The sequence below is a fragment of the Strix uralensis genome, chromosome 3 (assembly GCF_047716275.1).
Source record: "Strix uralensis isolate ZFMK-TIS-50842 chromosome 3, bStrUra1, whole genome shotgun sequence".
Taxonomy (NCBI): Eukaryota; Metazoa; Chordata; class Aves; order Strigiformes; family Strigidae; genus Strix; species Strix uralensis.
This window is the reverse complement of record NC_133974.1, coordinates 79656981-79682564: the sequence shown is the minus strand read 5'-3', so window position 1 is coordinate 79682564 and position 25584 is coordinate 79656981. Positions and strand designations below refer to the sequence as shown.

The 25584-nt window shown below is 39.6% G+C and overlaps 1 protein-coding gene across 5 annotated transcripts in view; it reads left to right on the top strand.

Moving 5' to 3' along the window:
- RPS6KA2 (ribosomal protein S6 kinase A2) overlaps positions 1-25584 on the top strand; it is a 316658-nt gene that overhangs the window by 259908 nt on the left and 31166 nt on the right. For all 5 annotated transcript variants that reach the window (XM_074863008.1, XM_074863010.1, XM_074863011.1 and 2 more), the window contains 4 exons: positions 3862-3926; positions 12612-12714; positions 17497-17627; positions 19363-19488. In XM_074863008.1, coding sequence (XP_074719109.1) covers positions 3862-3926; positions 12612-12714; positions 17497-17627; positions 19363-19488 — 425 coding nt within the window. The remainder of the gene's footprint in view (positions 1-3861; positions 3927-12611; positions 12715-17496; positions 17628-19362; positions 19489-25584) is intronic.

Below are 25584 nucleotides of genomic sequence, written 5' to 3'. Positions count from 1 at the left end.
TGGAGACACTAAAATTTTATTATCTGAAATTAAAAATCTGGAAACTCTTTCTGCTCATTTTGAATATCCAAATAATCAACTTTCAAATTTTATAGATCTCGCTTTCTCCCCTTAATATATTTCAAGGCTTACACTGTCCATAATGATTCAACAATCAAAACCAATTACAAATAAAACATTCTACTGTTACTGCTCACAGACACTTTTATTACAGGCATAAAACAATATAAGATAATCAGGTTCTTGCTTGTTAACATGAGGCTGCTTTTATATAAATCCTTGCACTCTGTAATGTGTTTATACTGGCAATTTGATCTGAAAGCATTATTTATCTTCTCAGACCCTTGTGAGACTGGACAGTACATAAGAATATTTGCAGGCGGTAGGTTTGATTGTACTGATTATTCTTTACAGATAGGTTTGATTACTAAATTGAAGTTAAAGTGAAGTTAAAAAAAACAATTAGAAACCTAGAGGAAGGTGAAAGGTTTGCAGTCATGTGCTGTGCCATTGTGTGCTGCACTTCAGCAGTTTGCTAAATACCCATCTCTATACCCAGAAATGTACATCCTCATGAATCAGGGCTTTCCAGTTATGACCTCTCCAGTGCTTCTCTTTTCTCTGTGAAAGTACATCTCTTTCCAGTACCACTTTAGATTTGCAGATGGTAGATGAGTGGCTGAAACATGCTAAGCAAATCCAGAGAGACTCCACCATAAGCACTAGTGCCTAACCTCTCCCATGGAGTCCTGCAGCAAGGTCAGGGTTGCCCCTCCAGGCGCCCAGAGCTGTCCCTGAACACGCCCTTGAGCCACCTCCCTCCTCCAGTGGAGGAGAGGACCAAGCCACACAGTGCTGCCTGTGGCCACAGCACACAGCCCAAGAGGGAGCCATGGGCTATGCCAGCAGGTCTTATGGCTGTGAAGATCAGGGAATAAAAACTACAGGAAGCGCTGAATCTTCTCCATGGTGTAAAATCAGTTGCTGGGGATTAGAAGCCCTTCACTCTTTGCAAAATTAAGCTATTACCATTCTAAATCTCTTCAATGCATTAAGCTAACCAGAGATAGAATGAAGACCTGACACTCCTAACAACATATTCCTTCTGTGCCAGAGCTCTGAAGTGGCTCCAAGTGAGAAATGCCAATTTTTAGAACAAATGACTGTGTCAACCACATGCTGCATTCCTTACTGCACACTGCAGTCCCCCACTAAGAGAAGTAGCTATGGATGGGCTTTTTCCTTGATCCTGATTTCTGTGTTTTTGTGGAAAAAAGAACAACAGTAGCAAAAAAGTGTGGCTTTCAAATCGATCCTCTGAAAAAGGTAGGTCATTCCCATCACACAATGATGTATCCATAAGCCTACAAGAGAGGGAAAAGGGAAACAGTGGAGAGGGACAGAGCACAGAAGATTGAATGCATTAGCCGTTATCCTCAGTGTAAGGAATGCTACCAGTAGCTTACAGTGTCTGTAGCATTTGTCCCAGTCCTTTGAAATCAGTGTGGCACTTTGGTTTCATCCTTCTGTAGCAAAGAACATCTACTGCACATTACAAAGTTTCCAGTCACTGCCACTGAACACAAAACATTTTTCACAGATATTTCTTCTCTGAAGAGTTGCTTAATGTAATTCTCTTCAGAATAACTATGTCGGTTTCATGTTTCTGTTGGCATTGATAAAATCAGAATGAATCTGACAGAAGAATCTAGTGCAGACTTTAGACTGTGCATTGAAAAAACATGCTAGGGAAGACATAGAACAAGTCTTATCACTATTTAAGTCTTAGTATTTTCTTGTTCAGAACCCATGGGACATAAATAACTGCCTAGAGAAGAGTAAGAATAGGGTAAGCATATGTGATACTTCACCCAAATTCTCTCCCAGTCTACACCTGCTTTAAGGTCAAGCAAGGGGTTTCCTGAACCTCTTGTGGTTTGTCAGTGGAGTAATCTTCAACAGATTTCTTTTCAACATACTTTTCTGGCCTCCCCCTGAACCCATATAGATATTTTGCATTCACATCATCTTTTCCAAGGAATTCCACATTACACAACTATCTGTTGCCTGAGGAAACATCTCCAGGTTGTTCTGAACCTGATTCCTGCTAGCATCATTTAATGATCTGTCGTAAACCTCCTCAGTCATCTGTTTCCAAGTCGAAAAGTCATGGCCTACTCAGTCATTGTATACCATTCCTTGTTGCCCTTCTTTGATTTTTCCTACCTTTGATAAGTACACCATTTTATAGGCAAGGATGTCAACTACATTCCGTGCTCAAGTTGTAGGTGTACAACAGACTTAATACAGTGACAATGTAATTATGTTCTCCCTTTTGTCCTCTTTTCACTTTCTAAGATTTGATTTCATGTTGTGTTTGTCTAGAACTGTCTGTCTGTCATAACCCAAAGACCTCACTCTTCAGTGGGGCTGGTCACCTCCGAGCACATAATTTTGTACAGTGTGCTAGAACTGTTTGTCCTCATGTGCGTAACTTACATTTCTCTATGCTGTAAGATTACCAGGATGGGGAAGTAATCAGAACATTCCTCTTGTGTTAGTATTCAGCAGGCCTGACAGACAATCCTGCATGTTGTGTTCACAAAGTTTTTGCTTTTTGTATCCATTCATCAGTGAATGTTAAGCAGGCCGTAGGAAGCCATTCCTGATCAGTGCATTTTGGCAAACATCAATAATGTCTTGTACACAAGGAGAGTAGGTGTCACATTTTATGAAAGCTTGAGTTGACAAGACCTTTCTAAAGCTGCTTGTAATGTTGATCTTCAGAAAGTACAAATGCTGCATATAAAAAGCTGATTCCTCTGAGGTGCTGAGTGCCTTTTTCAAGGTGCTTATGAATCCCAGGTCATTTTGGGAATCGAGGATGCTCAGCATCCTTGTAAAGAAGTGCTGGGTACCTTTCAGGAACTGATTCCAAAATTGCAATGCAAAGCCTTTGCTTCCAGATGTTATTTTTCCTACTGGAAAATGAAAGGTGCTATTAATAAAGTCAAATCAACCCCAAAAATGGCATGCTAAATCATCCCTGACAGTTGTTTAATTATTGCTGAGCACCTGTTGGTTTTTGCAATGGCACTGAAGCAAATAAATTGATTTAAAGGAATAAAAAAAGCAATCTTCAGTGAAGAAATAAGGCAAAAGTAATGAAGGAATTAAATTCATTACCAGATCTCAGAAGAGTTTCCCTAAATTTCCTATAGTAATGTAACAGAAATTTAACAGTGAAGGAAACATACCAGTGAGAACGCTGATTTTGGTACTCATGCAAATTTGAAGATGGTATTTGAAAAGGGGGAACCTAAAACCCTGGCTTACCTCAAATCATTTGGAGCCTTTGGTATTTTGAGTCTGAACTTATCTGTAGTGCAGCTTTCTCTGCCTGTGGAGAATGGGTAATTAGACAGGGTTTGAAAGTCGGTGCAGATAGACGAGCTGTTGCTGGTGGCAGGGAGTAGCAGTAACCTTGCCATAGCATCAGGACATCTTGGGGCCTCTCCTGGCCTTGCTGGTGCGTGCGCTCTGCTGCGGCTGAAATCTTAAGTCTCATCTGAAGCCTGAAGAGAGCAGCTATTCAGCCTTGGCACCAGCCTCAATTAGAGAAAAGTAAAAAACTCTCAGCCATCGGATTTTCATTAATGAAGTGCCCTTGTCTGTATTTATAGTAGTTTATACTGTTATGGCAGTTGCACTGTTCAGGGTTTCTTACTAGAAGAAATGTTTAGATGGTGACTCTGACTTTGTCAGAAGAGAAGAGGGGATGGGGAGGAAGGCTGGAGAAGAGATGTCATGCAAAACTCTTCTAAGCATGACTTCATTTTGAGTCTTTCATTCTCTTGTCAGGTGCTGGATTCGATGGAGTGGAAGAAATTAAACGTCACCCTTTCTTTGTTACTATAGACTGGAACGTAAGTGGAGTAGCATTTTTTTATATTATTTTTTGTTCTTAGCTAGATTTTTGAAGACAAACTGCCATACTTAGAAAAAACATGAAGTGAACTCTAACACAGAGAACCCAGGAGCTAGAGCATTTTAAGTGGGTACCTATGTCTCTTCCATACAGATTTGGCAGTGTTAGGTTTACAGTTGGACCTAATGATCTTAAAGGTCTTTTCCAACCTAAGTGATTCTATAATTCTATACATACATTTGTTCGCATACCCACAAATGAATGAAATAGAAAGCTGCTTTCAGCGTTGCCTTTTTTTTCTAACTGTTTGTCTTTGTTTTGTTTGATGGTCTGGCTTATCACGGTACTATCTGAGGCTGTTTGCAGTGTTCTGCAGAATAATTTCCACATTCAGCTCTAATAAACATGGCACATTGACTGTGGGAGATGGGCTGGGGTGAAAATGAGCAGCTTTAAATGTAAAAAGTCCTGTAATATTTCAATTGCAAAAGAAAACAGAGCCAAAGGACTGGGCTTGAAAGCGATACTCCAGAGGGAAGCGGTGTGATGCTCTAGGTCCCTCCATCTTTCCACTTTTATGTTCCATATTGAAATACTTGTCCCTTCTCACTGGGTTGGGCGAGCTGGACTAAATGCTAGTTTTATTCTTTCTGATATCAGGGAACTCCAGGAATACTTTTCTCTCTTGGAATTGTCCAGAGCAGCCCCATGTCTGCTCTTACACGCCTGCTGACAGTAGCTCCAAGTTGCTCCAAGACCTCCAGGCGCACCCTATTCCCAAACACAGCATGGTGCTGGTGGGAATGTCTGGGTATCTGCAGAGCTGGTACAGCAGGCTGTACAGCAGGTTGAGCTACTTTATGCTGAGGGAATCATAAATCTTTCAACAGGATAGCTTTGTTAACCCCTTCTTGACACTTTTGACCTAAGTGACCATAGGACAGGATCTGGCCCTTCTGCTGTATTGCAGTGGGGGCTATAGAAAAGCACAACACAGATGGATTTTTAGAATAGTGATTTTACATCACTGAGTATACAAGTCAACCAGCCAGAACAGGAGACAGCAACTCCTCTTAAAAGTGGTTGATGTTTTATTGAAGTGAGTCATTAATTTAACATCAGCACTCAAAATTGGAACAGCAAACATTTGATCAAATGTAACATGGTTCAAATAAGACATGTCAGACATGATTAACAGAATGGTCAACAGGGATTTATTTTATTGCTATTAGCTACAGCTCATAAAGCTGGCCATAGAGATTAGCTAAGTATTCAATTTAGACTTGCAACAGTTTAAACCTCACATTTTCAGCATCATATTTGTTCAGACTGACTTATTTTAGACAAACCTTGAGGCAAACACTTTTCATTCTTGATCTGGACATCTGCCAGTGCATCAGAGCTCCAGTTTGCCACAACCTCTAGAATTTTCTAGTTTAGTTTTATCTGACCTGTGTATGGTATTGTTATGTTTCTTTAATATCTGGTCTGAACTCACTCATGAATACTAATGTAACAGGTCACATTGATGCAGTTCTCACTATACTGGTAAAACAGCATGAATATATGTGACAGAGCCATTCTCAAACTGCTGCCCAGGGCTTTCCAGTAAAGCTAATTCCTCTGCGAAAGCACATTTTGTGGTGCCCCGGTGGCCTTTGAAAAGCCCACAGAATCATTTTTTTGGAAAAACATATTAATCTAATTTGAATTGCATGTTGAAGAGTTGGCAGTGGAGTTTGAGATTTTCCTTTATGGTCCAGCTGAATTTTAGTCCCATTACCTATCTTTTGCAGTCTAGAATCTTTTTCCTCTTCAGCTTCTTACTAATCATGAAATTCTGTATAAAGACTTTACATTTATGAAAACATTAAGTGAAAAGAAAAAAAAAAGAGAATCCTGAAGAGTTGGGTTCTTTATTATTATTATTTTCTGTATTCCTCTGATATCTCTACAGTCCTCAGCTTTGCAATCAAAATACAGGTCAGGGTGCATGCATTTTAACATAATAAGGAACACTGGAGCAGTGAGAGGGTTTCTCCTTCTGTGTTTGCTAGTGGAGCAGCTCAGTAACTCATCACAGAGGAGTGAGGCTCTGCATCTTGGAAAGGTTTTCAGCAAAGTCAGTTCTGGACTGTGAGACTCCTCAAGACCATCTTCTCTCGTGATGATTGGTGATTGTTTCAAGCTCAGTTCTTTTGGGAACAATTTCATATCTGTCCTAAGGAAATTGTACAGATATCCATCATTTGATAAAGTTCTTATGGATGGGTTAGGGGCTAGGTATGCTTGAACATGACTTGGAGCAAGAGGAGAAGGTGGATTTAATTGCCCTTTGGTGTCTTATCTAGCCCTCTAACTTTACTGTAAAATGTAGATGTAGAGATCCATTTTAATCCAACATAATTACTGCTTATTGCACTCTCTTGGAGACAGACAGATCATTATTACACAGATCAGCTATCGTCTTTGTAATATATTTGCTCATTTAGTCCTAATTTTACTATCACTCATGGAGACCTTGGGAGGCTTATCTAGTTACGGCAGCAGTATTGTACGCATTTCAAAGCGGTGTGAGCCAGCCTGGCCCTGAGCTGAAGCCAGGACTTTGCCTTATGATGATCATCCAACCAACTGTTAACATGTTTTCCATGGATAGAAACAGAGCAGGGTCAGAGAACAAAAATGGATCAGGCACAGATGTTTAGTGCTGATCTCTGTACAGTTGCAGGAAAAGAGTCCCTGATGCCCTCATTTTGTTCTCCCATCACGTATACAGAATCTCTCACATCAATTCGCAGGCAGTCAGCAAACAACATTCTTGAGGCAGGACATGAATGTTGATTTATTTTATACCTTGGTAATATAAAGACCTCAGAGAGCAAGAGGCAAGCTCTTCTGGAGAGCTTCTGTACTACCTTGGCAGCTATGATAGACAGGACTGCTGCGACTGACAGCATAGAAACTTTCAGCAACTGTAGTAAAATGATCCTCCATCAAGAGCCCCCTTATCACGAAGGGTCAGAATGAGTTAGTGTCTTCTAGAAACTCAGTGCAAAACAGATCTTTTTTTTGAGCAAGATTCTCCTGCAAGAGTAACATGATAACCAGGAACTAACCACCAAGCTGCTTCATCTAATTTTAAAAAGAGATTCAAACCAGAAATGAGTTAGCTGCCTCCTTCCAAGTTGTGTGTGAGGTCTAGATAGCGCAGTGATTAAGTCATTAGAATTGCGGACTGAAATGTGTAAATTGGACCTTCATTTCAGAATACTGTCAGAGCTGTTCCCTCGGGTTTTTGATTGGGGCTTGGTTATTGTCTCTATTGCTGAAGTGTTTACCTGTTGGAGTAGTCATTTCCCACTTGTTTCCCATGTTTGGCTGTCTTCAGACACAACCAGACATAGTGTCTGTTTCGAATGAAGGCAGCAAACACAGTGGAAACAACATACTCAGTGTGAAAAAGCTCCCTGTTATGATGCTGAAGATGGTCCTGCCAAGCACAGCAGTGCTGACAGCGTATGACCACTGCACGCAGAGGCGATAAGTGTGATCCTGGAAAACATGAGTGTGGCCAGAGAACAACCGTCCTCCTCCCACCCATTCCCAGATGCCATTTCCATGTTCCAGGGTGCCATTCTTCAGCACGAATCTCCAGTCACCCTTGGTTTAACTTCTGGTGTATAAGTAGCACTAAATGAACTGTGGACAATCTGACACAGAGTTTTTATGCCCAAACTTAAATTGTGGCATGAGCTAATCTCTGTCAGAGTCTCATTTTTACAGCTATTGTCAACCAGTAACAAAACCCTAAATTCCCACTTCCCCGGGTGAAAAATAGATTAAGGTTTCTGCAAATATCAGTCTTACTGCTCTAAGGCATTTACTAGGCACTGTGATGCAAATTCAATAGATCCCTTGTTAAATGAATGGACTGTCTTTCATGATCAAGGCTGGGATTCACAAGGAGATTAGATGTGCAGCTCTTTCTGAGTTTTACCTGCTTACTACCCTTGCACCCCCTTTTCTCCCCAAGACAGGCAGACCCAAACCAAGTTGACCTCAGATAATTTCAGTCATTGGCCCTGAGAAAGCACAGTCTAGTTCCTGATATTTTTTAACTGTTTCTTCTTTCCAGGTCATGCATAAAAAATTTCTGGCTTTTCATTGAAAATGAAAACTGAAGTCCCTTTTCGCAGACTACAGTTGGAGGAGTGAGCTATAAACAGTACTTTTTGTTTAGATGACAGGCTAAATTGGAACCAGAGCAAATGACATGCTAGAAAATTAACTGTCAAATACAGTTGAGGGAAGGAGTGGGAAGAAAGTGGACTCAAATTCTATTTCCTTCAATATTAATCAGAGATCAAACTAAACTGAAAACGTGAATTATTTAATGGCAGATTTTACCAACAGCAAAAATTGATCCCAAGATCTGAATTCTGCTAGCTTTTCTATCTTTTGCAGGCAATAACAATGAGTCATTAATCTAGGAGAGGGCAAGCATTTTAGAAGGTAGTTCATCCTTTTGTCTCCTCACTGGATTTTCTGTGACAGGTATATGTATCAAGGGAGTTTATTCTCACACTACAAGTGCGTCACTCTGGAGGGTAGCATCTTTCTATTTCTAGAAGGTGTCTAAGGTATAATTCAATTCTTTATCAAAGAAACTCAGTTGAGGAAATGACTAAATAGTTTTTAATTAAATTAAACCATTTTCTTTTGCTTGATATTTGCCAGGCACATATCAGGGCGTTTACATCTGGTTTTTTTCAGAAGTACATTTAAAAGATGACAAAAAATTAACTGCTTATAAATAACAAGAGATGAACACATATCGCAGAATTTTGTTACTAGTCTCTGTGATGTACAGAGGTGAGGAGGTGTTCAAATGAAGCTCATATTAGGGATCTAGCAACATACATTAAGAAAAGGTCATTGGGACCTGAGGGAAAATTAGTTATTTCAAAAAAAAAAAAAGAGGTTGTCCCAAATCAGAAAGGAAGCTGATAGAAGCTCATAGTTTCTCAAACTGCTATAGAACTGTGTTCTAGTTAATTCATAGGTAGTTATTAATCTGAAGGTACTGAATCAAAGTCTCAGAAGGATGTGAGGGGTTGATAAGTAGACAGAAGCATGGATATGTATCCAGGTCTGAATATCTAAATCAGTACTTTCACACTTGGAGTTCATCCTTCTCATTCTGTGAATTAGGCACTCCGTCTGCACGGCCTCTGGATCCAACAGCCATGCATGATGCACAGTGATTCCTGATACCTGTCAGTCGCATTTTTCTGTGATAAGTCAATGCTCTGGCCAGTTTAGAAAAATGGCAGTGGGATGTGGGGGGTTATTCTTTACTGAGAAAGACAGAAATTACATTCTCAATAAAATATTAAGGGCTAAGGAATACATTTCTCCTTTACAGATGTGGAAGCAATGTGGAAGAAAAAAAAATCTTCAGCTTCTTATACCCATGCAAAATAATACACATATAATGATCTTAAGTACCCAGCCTGAAATTTAAATGCTTCAGTTAGCATTAACATATCCAAAGTCTCTTTTGAATGCCTAATAAGATGCCCCAAAATAATAATTTGGATATGAAAACTGGGATTTAAACTGGGACAGCTGGGACCCTGTTCCCGTTAAAATAGATGGTGGAACTCCCAGTGACTTCTGCATACAGAGTGAGGACTACTGTGACTTGGGAAGTAGATAACTGTTTAAACTTACCAGAAGTTACATGATAGCCTGATAGAAATGGTCAAAGACAAGATTTGAAACTTAGCTTGCTATGCCACTCTGGTTGGTTTCTGTTGGAAGAGATCAAGGTGATCCATCAGCCCCAAATATTTTTGGGACCATGGTAAGAGATAATAGGTTAATATATTTCACCTAAAATTAGAAATATTCTTGGAAAATCCAGAAGGATCTCAAATCCTCCAAAAGATTTGTTCTCTCTGTCTATAGAAAACAACAGCTGTGATTCTTACTGTTTTCTTAGATCAGCTGGTGTCACATTGTGTTTTGCAGTCTACAGGATGCGGGTTTTTAAAGGAAAAAGTGCTCTGCCTGCAGCAAGCCTTCATGTTTAACTGTGTTGGGCTGCCTTGTGGTTTAGTGTGCTTCAGTGAATTGGCTTTGGTTGTAGTGGCTCATTCAGAGAAGTGGAGCCAGTGTGAAATGGGAAAGCCCACAGATGACACTGCTCTGCTTGTTCTTGTTCCTTAAAGATTTCATTTAGTTACCCAATTTAAGAGCTTGGGGGAAAAAGGCAGTGTACCTTTTGCTGTTCCTAGCTGACGAGTCAGAAACACCAGAAATAATTTTTATCACAAGTGGAAAAGGAAATGGAAAAGGGAGTCATCTGGGTTGCGCTCAGAGGAGGTGCCCTTCACTCGCACAAGCAACTTCTTTGTTTCCATCCCCTCTCAGCAAGCAAATTTGTGATTACACATCTTTAGGTGGCATGTGATTCATGATGAATCCCTCCCTGGTAGTGGAGGATGTGGGTTAGGGATTCAAAATACAAATGTAGCTCCAACAGCACTTAAGAAGCTACAGATGGGGGGAGGAATTAAGAGGCCAGAGAGAATATGGTTACGATAATCAAAAGAGAGTGCAGTTCCTGAATGATGTACGACTCTAAAACATTTTCCGATTTTTGGACCTCACAGGATGAGGGGTAAATTTAATTCAAGGAGGAAGCATGTGTGTGTGACCATATTGCTTTCTGCAGTAGAAGGACTGCAGTTGTGAATTAAGACAAATAAAGGGAAGCTGGAAGCAAATAGATTTCACAAGGGGAAATCATAGCAACAGAAAAACCTGCTGTAGGTGCCGAGTTCTCTTTTAAAGTTCTGTGCAGACAGAAAAAGATATATGTTAATTAGTAGGTTGATACTTTTCTGTTGATGAGTGACACTTCCTGCTTAAGATTGCAATTGGCTTTTAATTATTTGGAAGACTGGCTTTCCATTGTGGCTCACAGCAATTATTCATCTCTTTTTCTCACAGAAGATAGGGAGCAGTTTTGTGCAAGCAGGAACTTTTTATGGTGAAATGGCTATTAATTATTGCAGAGTCATTTCCAGCCTCACCATTCCGCTTTTCCAGGGAATCATAGTTCAGCCACAAACATATGCTTTATGCTAATGCTAATACTATGCCACAAAATGTCCTGCCTCAAGAACCTTTATTTATCTTTGCAAAATCTAGTTCAAATTATGTTGATGTGTATATATCTTAGGTTTGACCACATGCTTTATATTACAGAAGTTAATTTCACCACAAAACCCACAGTTAAAAAGAATCTTCCTGCATGCAAAGAGCTGGACAAGCATGTATTAATCTCCATTAAATATTTTGAAAAATCAGCTCATTATGAAGTTGTTTTAAGAGCTAGTCTGAAAATACATACTACAAACAGTCATAAAATTGAACTCTCCAGCTCATGATTTGAAAGTTTGGATGAAACATTATATTTATGCTCAGACATGTTAATTATTGGGGGCTGTTTGTGGCAACTAATTCAGCCCTTTGAAACCTGATAAGAAAAGCATTGCTAGAAAGGGAATGAAGTCTAGGGACTGAAATATGGGGCAGGGAATGAAACTGGAGCTGTTTCCCATGCTGCCATCAGCATGATACTCAGTTTTTGCCATTTCAAGCAGAGATGATGCAAAGATCACTGAAATCAATAGGACTCTTTCCATTAACCTCTGTAGGCTTTGGATCCGATCCAGACATGCTGCACATCAGTTTGTTCATCTCCCAGAGTGTGTGTGTGTGTGTGTGTGTGTATGAATGCTTGCAAAGGAGCCAGTGAAGCCATTTCTTAAGGATCACTAAGCATGAGTAAAGAGGCCACGAAGTCCCTGCTAATGAAGGCAGTGAATGCATTTATGGTGACTGTTACTTATGTGATCCTTTACTTATGTGGTCACCCACCAGCACAAACTCACACACCTAGCAGTGCTTATCTGTTATATACCTTCCTCTCTTCCTTATGTTTTTCCTTGATTTCTCTCCTTTGCTCAAGCCACATTTAGGCTTTCAACATGATTCCCCACCCATCTGCAGTGCTTTCTTCCTAACATCTTTTGATGGGAATTTCATCTAATCCTCAGCTGTGAGTCCCTTCCCTTTTACCAGATATGCCAGAAGAACAAGTTTCTTGTTTAGGTTGTGAACACCAGGCAACCAGGCCTGTTGCTCAGCTCAGTCTGGCAGAGTGTCAAACATATTGCTAGTTCTTGACAAATAGTAAATGCTAAACCAGCCACCGCTTCCTATTGGTTCTTTGTGCTCATTGCCATTGCTGCACTGCTGAACTCACCCATGCAGTTTCCTGGTGTTACCATTGCACGTTCCAGTCCTGCCCTTAATATCAGTGAATTTCCAGATGCCTCAGCTGGAATATTGTGCCAGTCTATGGGCTAAATTTTTACCAGAAACATCTGTGGTTTTATTCTGGATTCCAGTAACTAGAAAGTGCAGGGACCATCCAGGGCATGGTTTTAAGCTGACCAGTCAAGCAGGAGCCAGACCTACAGATACATCATCCTTTTTTGTCAGTTCTGCAAGGATGGCACAGAGGTAAACAAAGCCGAGGAGCCAGTCTGCAGTTGCTGAAGGTGAACAGATTGTTGTTGATTGTGATCTGTTCTTCTCCTTATAGAAACTATACAGGAAAGAAATCAAGCCACCTTTCAAGCCCGCAGTGGGACGGCCAGAAGACACCTTTCATTTTGATCCAGAGTTCACATCTCGGACCCCCACAGGTGAGTAAGGTGGAACATGTAATGCATCTTTTCAGTGGGCAAATTCATTCTTCCTTCCCCTCCCCATTCCAATGGGGTCTGATCACCTGTGGGATTACTGGGTTTTGCAATATCCAGCAGGAAGCAAAGACTGTTTAGCATTTCCAGGAAAAGAAGCTCATAAGCATTTTACCAACCTCACATTAATTTGTCTTCAGGAAGGACAGATTTCACATTTTTAATAGGAAAAACAGCTATTGATTTGATATTTTATTATTCTTGTTGCTTACATTAGCCGAATTTAACTATTTAAAATTACCTCAGCTTCAAAGAACTTTGCATCTCTGCAAGTTAGTGTATAATTATATATTCCATAGATGTTTTCTTTAATTATGAAATCCCATAGACTATGGAATGTTGCAAGTTAATACATGGTTAACAGTAATGAAGAATCATCAAGTTCTCAGATCAGTGGAGTTATGCTAACAGGAAATTTGGCCCACAATATTTAGAAAATCCTTGCAGTGAGAATGTTGTTCCTATAATTTCTGTTTCCTAACAGGAATACCACATTTTGTGCACTATATGTATGAAGGTGGTTGTTGCACAAAACACCATTTTCCACTCTTCTACTTCAAAGCATGAATATCAGTAACCTCAGAGTGGTAATCCCAGTTGTAATGTTGCCTCTTGCTAGACATGGATAAGCTACATTACACTTCTGCTTGTGATATTCCTGTGTAAAGAAGTACCTATTTATATGTTCTAAAATGTAAAAAGTTAATTAGCTGTTGTTTGTAAAAGACTTTGAAGATAGTAAGCACTGTAAATATCACATAGCACTGTTGTAATAACCAAGTATAAGGTCTCAAGCTTCAACCCTCAAATCACCCCAGAACTGTTGCAGTGAGAGTAGGATATCTGAACTTTCATTACGAAAACCTCTACATTATAGCACTTGAATCAGAGCTAAGATTCCCTGTAGTTTTTGTTCAGGTTCATCGTGACCTTCAGCCTTTTTCTTAAAACTAGCCCAAACCTCTATTCAAAGCCTGGCTCAAACCTCCTTTCATGGGTATGAAATAGTGGTATCTACTCAAAATCTTGGTTCCTAGTTTTTTTGGCAAGGATGTGCTGACTTTCACAAGCTATAAAAATATTACACTCCGGTTATTTGAGTCCAGCTGGAACATCCACCTGTCTCCAGTATATGTTAGTAATGTTTCGATATTCCTATCCCACTGCACGGAAACAAATGATCTTTGGATACCAGACATTTCACACCTTTGATTTTAGCTTTAATTCAGATTTCAGAGGAACTAATTTCTCTGAAATATTGGAAATGTCAAATTAGTCTGATCTTGAGAGAAGTTCAGGCTGGTGCTGCCCTGGAAAGTCTCAAGAGAAGCATTAAGAATTTGGATTGCTTTGGAACTTCACACTTCATTGGTTGTACTGGCATGAAAACCCTTGTACTTCATGCATGTGCTGATGCCCAGGGTTATATTTTACACTCTACATGTTGTTACTGTTGCTTAATTCAATTTGATACCTCACGCAAGACACTGACTTGGAAGGTTTGTCTTGGGGTAGTGGTTGGGGTGGGGAGATGGCCTGCCTCAGTTCTGCTTCATGCTATCATGGAAAGTGACCTGAGAATCAAACCCTTTCATTTCAAAATAGTTGTAATTGGAAGTGTGGATCCCTTTACATTTCCAGAGTGATAGAAAAGCCTTTGCAGACTGGCAGCATATTTTGCAGACACTGATTGTTGACTGGTTGGGTCAACCAGGAGGGGAGATCATCACCAGGCATTTAATACTGGCTCATATTGCTGGTGGAATCAAACAAGAACCTTTTTTATTTTGTGTGTTTTCTGTCATGACATAGGCCCCATACAAACTAACCCCATTACTGAGAATGTACCCAGACAGAAAGCACTGTAATAATTCCCGTTTCATGATGATAATGCAGTCACAGTGTTTTAATGAATCTGTCAGAAAGATATCACCAAGGAGGGGACACAGATACATACAGTCATTTTGCACTCTCTTTTTGAATGAGTTCCCCTGCCTGGAAACAGGTTTATGTCAAAGTTTTGGATCCAATAACTTGCCAGTCCAGTAATTCGCCATATCTCAAAAAGTTTCTTTAGCCTGGAGGTTGAAACAGCTTTCTGTGGATTCCTAACCTCAGTCTGAGAGCAACAAAGATGTGGTTTCTGACATTGACTGTTCATCCCTATGGCTATAGTTTCCCATCATTTTTTCTGAGAGATTCATCTGAGCTGGAGTCACCTTTTCTGGCCACTTGTTTCCTAAGTCCACCGCTGTGGACCCACCTCTCATTTGTGCTGTCTCAGCTCCTCACAGGGAACATGAGACTGAAGCAATCCAGGTTATAAATGGTGACTTGAACAAGGATCGAACCAAGATCATCCTGGTGATCCAACTTAGATTTCAGTCCACAAATGTTTGTACTTTTGTAAGTGATGGGACAGCATGCTGTAACCAGCAGGGATGTCTTAGACTGGCTTTACTGCTGAGAAATAATATGTAAAAATGCACCTGAAGTATCTAAATTTCCTCCTCTGCAAATAAGATAATAATATTTGCAAACTCCAGTGAATCATACTGAAGTAAATTACTTAAGATTTATGAAACCTTTGAAAATCCTGTAAAGTTAGATCCTCTAGTGGGATAAAGCATTACGGCTTTCACAGGCAGAAAGATAACCATTATGCAAGATTGGTGTTTGCAAGTGGATCTAATTCAGACATATTAAATAATTCTGTATTTATCAAGACTAGGAAAATGATTTAGGTTTCATAGCTATGAGTTAATTAACATAATTTAAACATAATTTTGCACTTAACACAGGTGTTTTAACATTTAATTCATATGATGGGCATATCAGTTGGTGGTGATGAATATTTAATGTTGAACACCAAATAATTAGTAGTTCTTCTACAGTGTTTCATAAAGAGATTGGTAATGAATTATGAAGGAACAGATATTTTTAAATAGATGACCTAGCACTTACGTTTTAGAGCCGGATCACAGCTTTTCTGAAGTTCAGGAGTGTTCAGATTTGAATTATTGTCATTCCTTTTTTAAAAAAACCATGTTTTCCTCTTAATTAATTCCTCTTGGGAAATCAGTGTTGTATATATGCCATTGTAGGAAGTACCCAGTGATGCAAGAGGTCTGGTGTGATTCATCCGTGTATTTGCAAGGAGAGTGCCCATCAGTACATTGAGATAAACAAATAACCCATGACATTTTACTAAAAGACAAGCTTCTCCACATACCATGCAGTGAGGTCTGACTTGCTGTGCTTATTTCTGACTCCTGTCAAAGCTGAGGTGGCTTTGTAATGAGATACAGAATTAACTGTAGTCTCGGTTTTGTTTATTTCTGAGCAGATAATTTGTTTTTACCATATTCTGGCTTCAGATCTTCTGTTCAGTTGACCAGTAGATTTATACAGGGAATGTCCCCACAAGGAGATACATCCTCACATATTTTCAGGACCTCAAGCAGTATTCAGTCTTTCACACCATTGCCCTTCACACTAATGGAAGGTGCTGATGGTGTAGGTAGATGAGTCAGATATAAGGTCCAGTGGGGATGTATTTTCTTTACTCTAGTGCAACTGGGTACTTAAACACTTGTAAAAGGAGATAGCTTTCTAAAGGAAGTTTGGCTTTGTAACCTTGCCAAGGTAAATCACATCTTGCACTGTGAGAAATGTGAAGGAAGGGCAGGGAGGGAAGGAATAAAAAAAGAACAAATGAGCAAATTTGAATACTATAGGTTCTATAATACCCAGCCAGCTACAAGAATGGTTTGCAATGTGACTCTTACTTGTTTATGAAAATACCTGGGGCAAAACATAACTGGGGAGAAAGATCTCTTTAAAGCTTTTCAGAATTTTAAGTGAAGTGCAACTCTTCTGTTCTCAGTTTGGCAGGCTGTTTCTCTCACTGAGCAGTGGCATAGGTAGCAGGAACTGATCTCTAGTTATTTCATTCAAAAGGTAGAATATTTCAGGATTCTTTTATCTCCAGTTGTTCCTTCCTTGGATTTGCCACGTCAGGGGAAGGAGTGGGGAGAAAATCTCCATGAAGGTTAGTTAAAACACTCCTAGCCATTTTGTTCATCTGAGGACAAGTCAACCAGCGTCTTCCCGGGAATAGGTCCCAGCTCCTAAAGCTACTGCAGAAAGATCCTTATGAGACTGAAAACCACTGCTACTGTGGCATCGTGCTTTTACACCTGCCTCAGGTTCTGTCTCCTCTACATTCTCCTGACCCACACAACATACCACATTACCCAGAAAGCACTTTAGCCTTTGTAATTTCTGTAGTCAAGGTGTGCTGTGAAGGACAAATATAGCATTTTGCAGCTTTTTTCCACTCCCTAGAGAACCTCTGCTAAGCCAAAGGGGTGCCCTGCCTTGAGCCATCCATCTTTCTCCTAGCCTTACCATCCTGTGCCTTCTCTCTCTGTGTGGACTGCTGGCACAGGCAGTGCTTTGATTAAGAATGAACATGCACTGTGAAAAAAACCTCTGTATCCGAAAGATCCTTGCAAACAGTACCCCGCACTGTTCAGATCCAGAGGAAGGGATGGAGAAGGCACATCAAAGCCTTGATATAGAGGTGGATTATATTCATGTGTGTCTGCCAGTTTAGCAGGATCTGCTGTTGACTGGCAGGGGTGACTGTCTGTTGCAGGTACTGTGCTATTACTTTCTGACCTTTTGTGCACCTTATGAGGTCATTTTCTCCCTCTCCTACAGATTCCCCAGGTGTTCCTCCAAGTGCCAATGCTCATCACCTTTTCAGAGGGTTCAGCTTCGTTGCCTCTAACTTGGTGCAGGAGCCTGCACAGCAAGATCTGCACAAAATCACCATCCATCCAATTGTGCAGGTACTGATGCTGATATTACACTTCACATTTGATAGGCAGATACATATGTGCATAGTGTATTTAAACTGCCTCAGCATTCTCACTGGTATTTCACAGCTACCTAGTGTAGGTAGGAGGTGTTTATATGCATCATGTAGGAGGTGGAAAATGAGTATTTTTTTCCCAAAGGCTTTTATCTTTAAGTTCACATTCTCCGCAGCCTTTACAAAGGAAACAGGAATCTCACCTTATCACAACTGAAATGAAAAGTACTTCTGAATACCTGAAACATTATTCCAGTTGTGCATACAGGGCAGGTATTGAAGTGCTGTTTTTTCAGTGAATGCATGTCATTCTCAACAGTTTTGTCTTGGATTATATGATACAGTCTGTATGGGCAAAGGGGCTTAATGAACTACTGCTGTAGGCTCCCACAGCCCAAGCCCCTGGATGTAAGAGGCCACCATGTTCCTGTTGCTATTGCGCGAGAGCCTGGGCATACTCACATAACCCAGAGCCCCTTGATGAGGGAAGGACATTTGCCAGATGCTTGGTTCTTTGCTGCCATTCCCCTACAACATGCGCTCCAGTTATTGTAGTTCAAACCAGAAATAAATAGCTGTAAATGGCTCAATACATCAGAGGAACAGAGAATTGGGAGAAAGAACTGGGCTGCTCAAAGATGCAGCAAGTTTTCCCACAAGGAAAAAGTTCCTCTTCTACCCACAACCAGAGGTGTGCATGCCTCAAGGGGAGAGCCCCTGCCTGTGCTTTTCATAGTTTTCATCCCTATTTTAATAATTTACAGTAGAATATGTCATATTCTTAAAGATTCTCTTCTGCATCAGTAAGTACAATGTTACCGAAACAATTACATCCCAGAAATTTCATATATATTGCTGTGGTTTGCTTTGTAAAAATGTATTGAATGTTTACATATGCATGTCTTATAATTTAGAAGGTTCTGTGAGGACTTTGCTAGTGAGGTGACATTTTTAGACAGAGGATCCTAGACAGTTTTTTAAGAGCTGCTGGTCGTTTCTTGAGTCCTGGGATGGAATTTGCAGCAAGGCCTCTGATTTGGGTTTCACCATCTAACCAATCCACCTTCCCAGACATTTTCCAAAGGGGATATGAACTAATGATGCCATAGCTAATTCTGTACCCTTCCATAAATAAAATTAGAAATTTAGAAGTCTTTTCCTACTATTTTCACTAGTAATATATTTTCTTAAATTAGGTTGGCTTAAAATAGTAACTTTTCTTTCACAGACAAATCATAATTAAGCGTATCCTGGACAAGACCTCCAGTGGTCTGGAGGCACACCCCATATGTGGGGTATCTGTTCTGAAGACTATGAAGCTATTAGTAGTTTATAAGTCATCTGGCCCCTCAGTAATTAGAACTAAGTTTATGCTGTCAAGATATGTGACTTTGTCAAGGGATTTGGGCCCACAGTTTCCTGTGAATTTCTAATAGGAGGTGATTGTCTGCATTCTATAGTTTAGAAAATCACTGCTTTTCTGCCATTACTTCTACATGGACAACTCCATCTTTCAGACTGAAAAAAGGTGAAAAGGGAGGAGACACACTCGTTTAAGTAGAACTTCAGATTTTTAAACTGGATATAGAAAACCTCCTAAGGACAAGAGAGCTCTGTGAAGGAGATGAGATCAAGCACTTCCTTTAGAGGCTAGTCCTTGCTTTTACATAGCCATGTCCTGATGACCTTGTTTCTTTTGTCTTTCCCTATAGCAGTTACATGGGAACAACATTCATTTTACAGATGGATACGAGATCAAGGAGGACATAGGAATTGGCTCCTATTCAGTGTGCAAGAGATGCGTTCATAAAGCTACAGAAACAGAGTTTGCAGTAAAGGTAAGAAAGCTTTCTGGTAAATGCCAGAAATGTGGTTGAGACTGCTCCACCAGCCTGGGCAGCAGTGCAGTCAGTGGATATTTTGTTGGCTTATTTCTTGTTTGGTCGATGTTGCTTTTTTTTTTTCTTTCTTTTGGAAGATGGCAGATTTTATGGTAAGCCTTACATGATTTCTCACACCTTAACCTCATCAAGTAAAATTTCCAGATGGAAAAAACCTTTACAGTGTTGCATGGAAATTCTGCTAATCGTTTCAGCCTTGCAAGCTAGATAAGATTTTTAACAGACCCTACATTGAATCATCATAAATAAACATATAAAATGCTTGCAAAGTTGAAATAGTATTTTATTTTTCTTTATCAAGTTCTTTACTTCTGACACTTTGTATTGTAATTAGATTTGTCAGTGAAAACCATGATCCTTTCAAAAACTCAGATTTCCTTTTGTCTCCTTGACATTCAACACCAACGTGCTACACAAAGAAGCAAAAGGCAATCTTCAGCAGAGATTTAAAATATTAATTCTGTGGAATTTAGTTGGATATTAAGGACAAGTCAGTGAACTTCAAGCAACACTACATAAAACAGAGTCACCGCAGCTGCAGAGGCCAGGAAGCTGCTAGGATGTAGGTATGAAGGAACCTTTTCTGATAGGGAAGAACTTCAGCAGAACTGCTTTGGAAGGTCATGCTCAGAGGACTAAGTCACAGTCTCTATTAAATGCTATTGAATAAACAGTATGCAGCTATTACAGAGGGCAGAACAGGCCAGTGTACGTGGCAAGTGGTTGCAAGATTACAGCTCAGAGAAAGAGTTCCAAACATTCATTTTTCTTTAAGAAAAAGTTGTAGCAATTAAAACACTCATATGTTAGAAAAGTATTTCATGTTTTTGTTCTTGTACCAAAAAGAGACAACATTGGATTAAATGAGGAATTAGTATAATGAATTTGAAAAGACACGGACAGTTAAGTCAGATCCTTTCATTCTGTATGATCTCATGGGAACAGGTTGCCTAAATCAGCATAAGAGAAAAAGTAGCTCCTTGAAATCAATACATAGAGAAATGTATTTACCAAACTTGCAGTAAATGAGGGATTCTAGCCAATTGCCACTCTACTTTTCTTGTTTTAAAACTTTAGAAAAGATATGTAAACTGAGCTTATAAATGAGATTGTGTCTTTGCTATTAAATGAGATGATGGAAACTTAAAGAAGTGATCCAGACTGCAGTCCATGAAATAAATGAGCTGCAGGTAGTCAATATAATAATATTAAACCTTCTATTCAGTCTCATTTTCCGTTACAAGACTCTTGATAATGCAGTATCCACTAAAGTTTTGGTATCTCCTCAGGGTGGCCACAAAAATCAGGAAACCACTAATAACTGACAATCTGTTGATGTCACTATTCAAATAACGGTTGATTTTTCTAGCCTACACCATAATTAGGAGCATGGACCTGCTAACAGTTCCATGGGCTTGTGCATGAACATGCTAGGATTTTAATTTCTAATGAATCGCAGAATTAGATTTTTTCCAGTGTCCAGGTCATTTGTCAGCAGATGTCATTGTTATAGTAGGTATGAGTTCTGTGTAATTAAATTACATCTGTGATGAACAAAGTGTATGTTAAAGTAATAACTTCAATATTTTATTTCTATCAAGTATTGCTGACAATTTTATCAGTGTAATACAGTGTAATACAGCCAGCACGAAACCAAAATAGAAAGACCTCAGCCCTCTAAGATGTCTCAGTGCCTGAATCCAAGAGGATTCAGCACCTACTCAGCAACTGGGGCTTTGGAGTACCTCAGAGGATCCAGAGCAAACTCAACACGTGGAGGGACTCAAAACTCCAGAAGAGTTTAACACTTTCATTGCTAGGTTTATGCTCTTTCTCATTTTTATTAACCTTTCCTCTTTTTATTCCTTTCTTCCTCCACTTCTTACGACTCTTTTCTTGTCATGCCGATATATCTTGATTTTGACTACCAGTTTAGGCAACACATGAAGCATCTCAATTTCTGACACAGTGTGAGTCAAATGTGTAGCACAGATTTGGGGTTGGAGACAGTTGGTACCGTCTTTCCAGCACATCAAGTGCTGGCTCTTTGATTATTATTCTAACCAATATATTAATTTTACTTTTCTTTCAATTTTATTTTTATTTCATATTAAGATTATATCATTTAGTAGCTTCTATTTAGTAGCTTCAATTTAGTAGATTATATCAAAGTAGCTCTCTTTCATAAAGACTGCACAATGCCACCCATTTCAAGTAATTAGGTAGCACAGGAGTTGCAACTGATATTATCATAATTATGTATCAGTCCCTTTTGACATGCATCCTTTAACCCTCTCTATAAAAATCACTGTAATTAGACTCTTTTGATTTCTTCCAGTAACTATAATTTTCTCAGTGCTCCCTAATACATAACATTCACAGGAAAACATATCTGCAGTGATAGTTTGTATGATAGGCAGCAGCCCTATTTGCCTGGCATTACCTCATTAAAACTTCCCTAGCGGAAGCCAGTGACAGGGAAGGAGTTAAGGAAATGACGTGGTAGCATCACCGCAGGAAGACACACATCATGTCTCTGGGTAAATAATCCCTTCATGGAGACTGCCACTCACCAGGCCTTATTTTCTATTGCTGTGTAGTGCCATACTGAGACAGCAGAGTACCAAGCCAAAGTAACTTGAGTCAAGAGCTACAGCCAGAAAATCCACACAGAAAAACAAAATCTTTCCTAGCTGAGAAGCAGAATATATATATTAAAATGCAAAACATTTCATACCTTTTCCTTTTGCTGGCCATCAGCAACTAATTTGGGGCCATCTTATAGAGATAATTAGATGTCTGGCAGTGCAAAGTTCTTTGCTGATGTTGTAAAAGCACTTGAACTGATCTGGAATTTCGCTTGTTTCAGAGTTCAGTAAGACTAGGCACATCACTCACTGGGGTGCTTTTGGAAGTCCCCATAGACACCTCTCTGCACCTTTAGGTGCCTAACTACCTTTGTAAATCCAATCACTGAACCTGCAGAAGAGAATTTTCTTGCAACCTGTTCCCTGTTCTGTGTCATCTGTAAAAATGAAATGCTAATAATAAACTCTAAATCTATTTTAGATGTGTCCTCAGGCTCCTAAATACAATATTTAAGAATTCAGACTTACATCTCCACTTTTCAAAGCATTTCAGTACCATGCAACAGAAAACCTTGTAGACAGCCAGATTTCCTGCAAACTGAGTCTACCCTGAAACTAGTAGCCACCTACCTGGGTCAGTGCAGGTAGATGTTAGTTTAGCAAATCATATCATGTTCTACTGCATGTGCATACTCTGAAGTACTTTTAAAATTTGACTCTTAGATCTTTTTTCCATCTCTTCCCAAGTGAAAAACAAATATAGTTATGAAATACAAGTACATATATTGTTCATTCTTCTGAATGCTTTATAAGACTCTGGTATAAAGAAGACAGCTGGGGAAAAAGAGTGTTTCTCCTCTGACAGACCTCTCAGATTCTTCTGTTAGAATATTGATCATCCTGACTACAGCAGGCATCATGATTTTTAATAACAAAGGGAACTGGCACTGTCGATCACAATTACAAGCTTCACATGGGTGTAAATGTAATAGTGAGGTCAGAAGCAAAGGAAAATCAGATCAAACTATTTCAGTCACATCAGTATCTAGAGAAAATAAGTCAATTAAGTAAAAGAATGATGCTAGAGCAGATGGGAGGGATTTCTGTGGATGGAAGAAAGCCTACAATGGAAGCCTAAACAGATTAAGAGCTCTCTTTTGTAAAACAAAGGAAATGCTACAGTTCAGAGTTCTTGGTGAATCAGATTTTTCAAAACCTGCCAGAGATTTGATGCAATTGGTGTATTCCAAAAGTTTTTCTTTACTTGAAAACGTTGCACTGGCTTCAAGTTTGGATCCTTACTTGTAGTGAAGCTTTCAAGCTGGATTTTCAGATGTGTTTCTTACTTATGCCAAATTAAGTATGTTTGAAAAGACCTGATTGCACCCCCCTTTTTCTAAAGGTTTCTTTGCTTAGATTGACTCTACCCCCAGCACAGATTGCTGGTAGATAACAGCCAAAGTAGAAACTGCTGGTGCTATGGCCTGTTCTACTCCCAATATGGTAACTCCAAGCATTGCAGAGGTGGGTGTGCATAGGGGCCAGCTTCAACAGCTTTGATGCCAACTGTTTTCTTCTCCATGTTAGAAGAATATCTTACTGGTTAAGCCTTATAGATTTTTATTCCTTCCATGTTGTTAGAGCTAGGGGGAACAACTGGGTAAAAGGACAGGGTATACATTTCTCCCTCCCTTGAAGAAGAAAAACATGCAGTAGAGATGGTCCCAAGTGACAAGTCCAATTTTGGAGGTACCAGTATTACAGTGGAATTTGGATCTCGAAACACTTGTGAATTTCATGACTTTTTCCTATCTCTCTAAGCTGCTAGCCTGCTGTTTGGCTCCAAATGTTCCACAGCTGTGAACAAAGCCAAATTTTGCCGTCTCCATCTGCCTCTGGGATAAGGGTTAGTTTGTGATAGAGTCCTAGTAAATCCTACAGTTCATATATAATTTTGGTAATTACGAAGCACTGAAAGTACATCTATCTCGGCATGTTTTGGTATGTGCAGACTGGAGAGAAGGTGCATTTTAATTAGCTATAAAAATGCGATACCAGTGAACTGATGTCAACATGCTATCAATAAATAGATGTCAGTAACTCGTGACAGCTGGTTTTAGCAGGCCTGTGTAATCAGACTTGCTATATAATTCTATTTATTTTCTAATAATGGTGAGTGACATAGTGAACAAAAACTATATGAATTCCAGAGTTATTTCATAAGTTCTTTAAACTTCATTTTCCTCTTCTGTTGATGTTCACGGTCTTGGTTTGCTTGTTTTTAGGTGGTTGCCATAAGTAGATACAATAGCATGCTAGTCTGAAGGCAGGATCTTACACAGGGTTGTTTAGTTGGCTCTGAAATATTTTCTCCATAACCTATATTATGGTTATGTCAGGAATTCAGTGCTGAATGCAGAAAGCATGAATGACAAAAAAAAGGTAGTCTTCTAAGACTGACTGCAGTGTGGTGCACTCTTTTGCAATTCTTTTAAAGAAAGTAGGATTCCTGAGCACTTGTAGGTTTATTTAATGAAACAGGAAAAGGAAAAAAAAAAGAAGAAAAAAGATCAGTCCAAAGGTCATCAAGTCTCCTTGACAGTTAAGGTGTCTGTAGAGCTAGAGACATTTGCTTAGATTTGTTTCTCCTTAACCACAGAAAGTCACTAAAATGACTTTCCTCTAAAGTGAAACAGACTGTGAAATTTTCAGGGGAGGATTTGTGTCTATTTTTGTCTGTCTGGGAGGTACCAAGTGTCTGGTGTAACATGGATAAATATATCAGTATTTTAATAGGCAAGTCAATGGGTTTGCTGGATAACTGCAGATTTCTTGGCCCTGAGCCTGCCAGCTTGTCAACACCAGCAGGTACCCATTCACTGATTGACCTTTCCTCCCTCTGCCTGCACCAGAACATGGTACAGGGGTCAGGCCCCAGGGTATGTGCAGAGATCTCTGGGTCAGAGCTACTGATAAATGTATCCTCTTTAAATTTAGCTGTGAAATTTAGCAGAAGTTACCTGCTGCTGGAGCAGAGCAGTAACAGGATTCTGCAAGGGAGAAGATGGGCTGCATGGGTATTGATCAGATGTTGAGGTCCTGTCTCAGTTCTCATTCGATCCCTAGTCACGCAAACTCCTCTTGACTGGATGCCACTCTTTGCTGGGTAGCTGTTACAGTAAGGTTTGCGTGAATATGAGTATGGCTCTATCGCACCTCACACTCTGGGAGAGAAATGGCATCAGGAAGAATATAATGTGATGTGAAGAAAACCCATTAAAAAACCTGCCACCCAACTGAAGGGAAATGGGAGTGATAACTATGACTCCATAAACCTGTAACTGTCCTGGCTCTTCCCCAAGATGGCTTATCAAATTATCTATGAGGAGTGTATGTCTTGTCTCTGCAAGATCATACTGATGATTCTGAAAGATACTTTCCAATA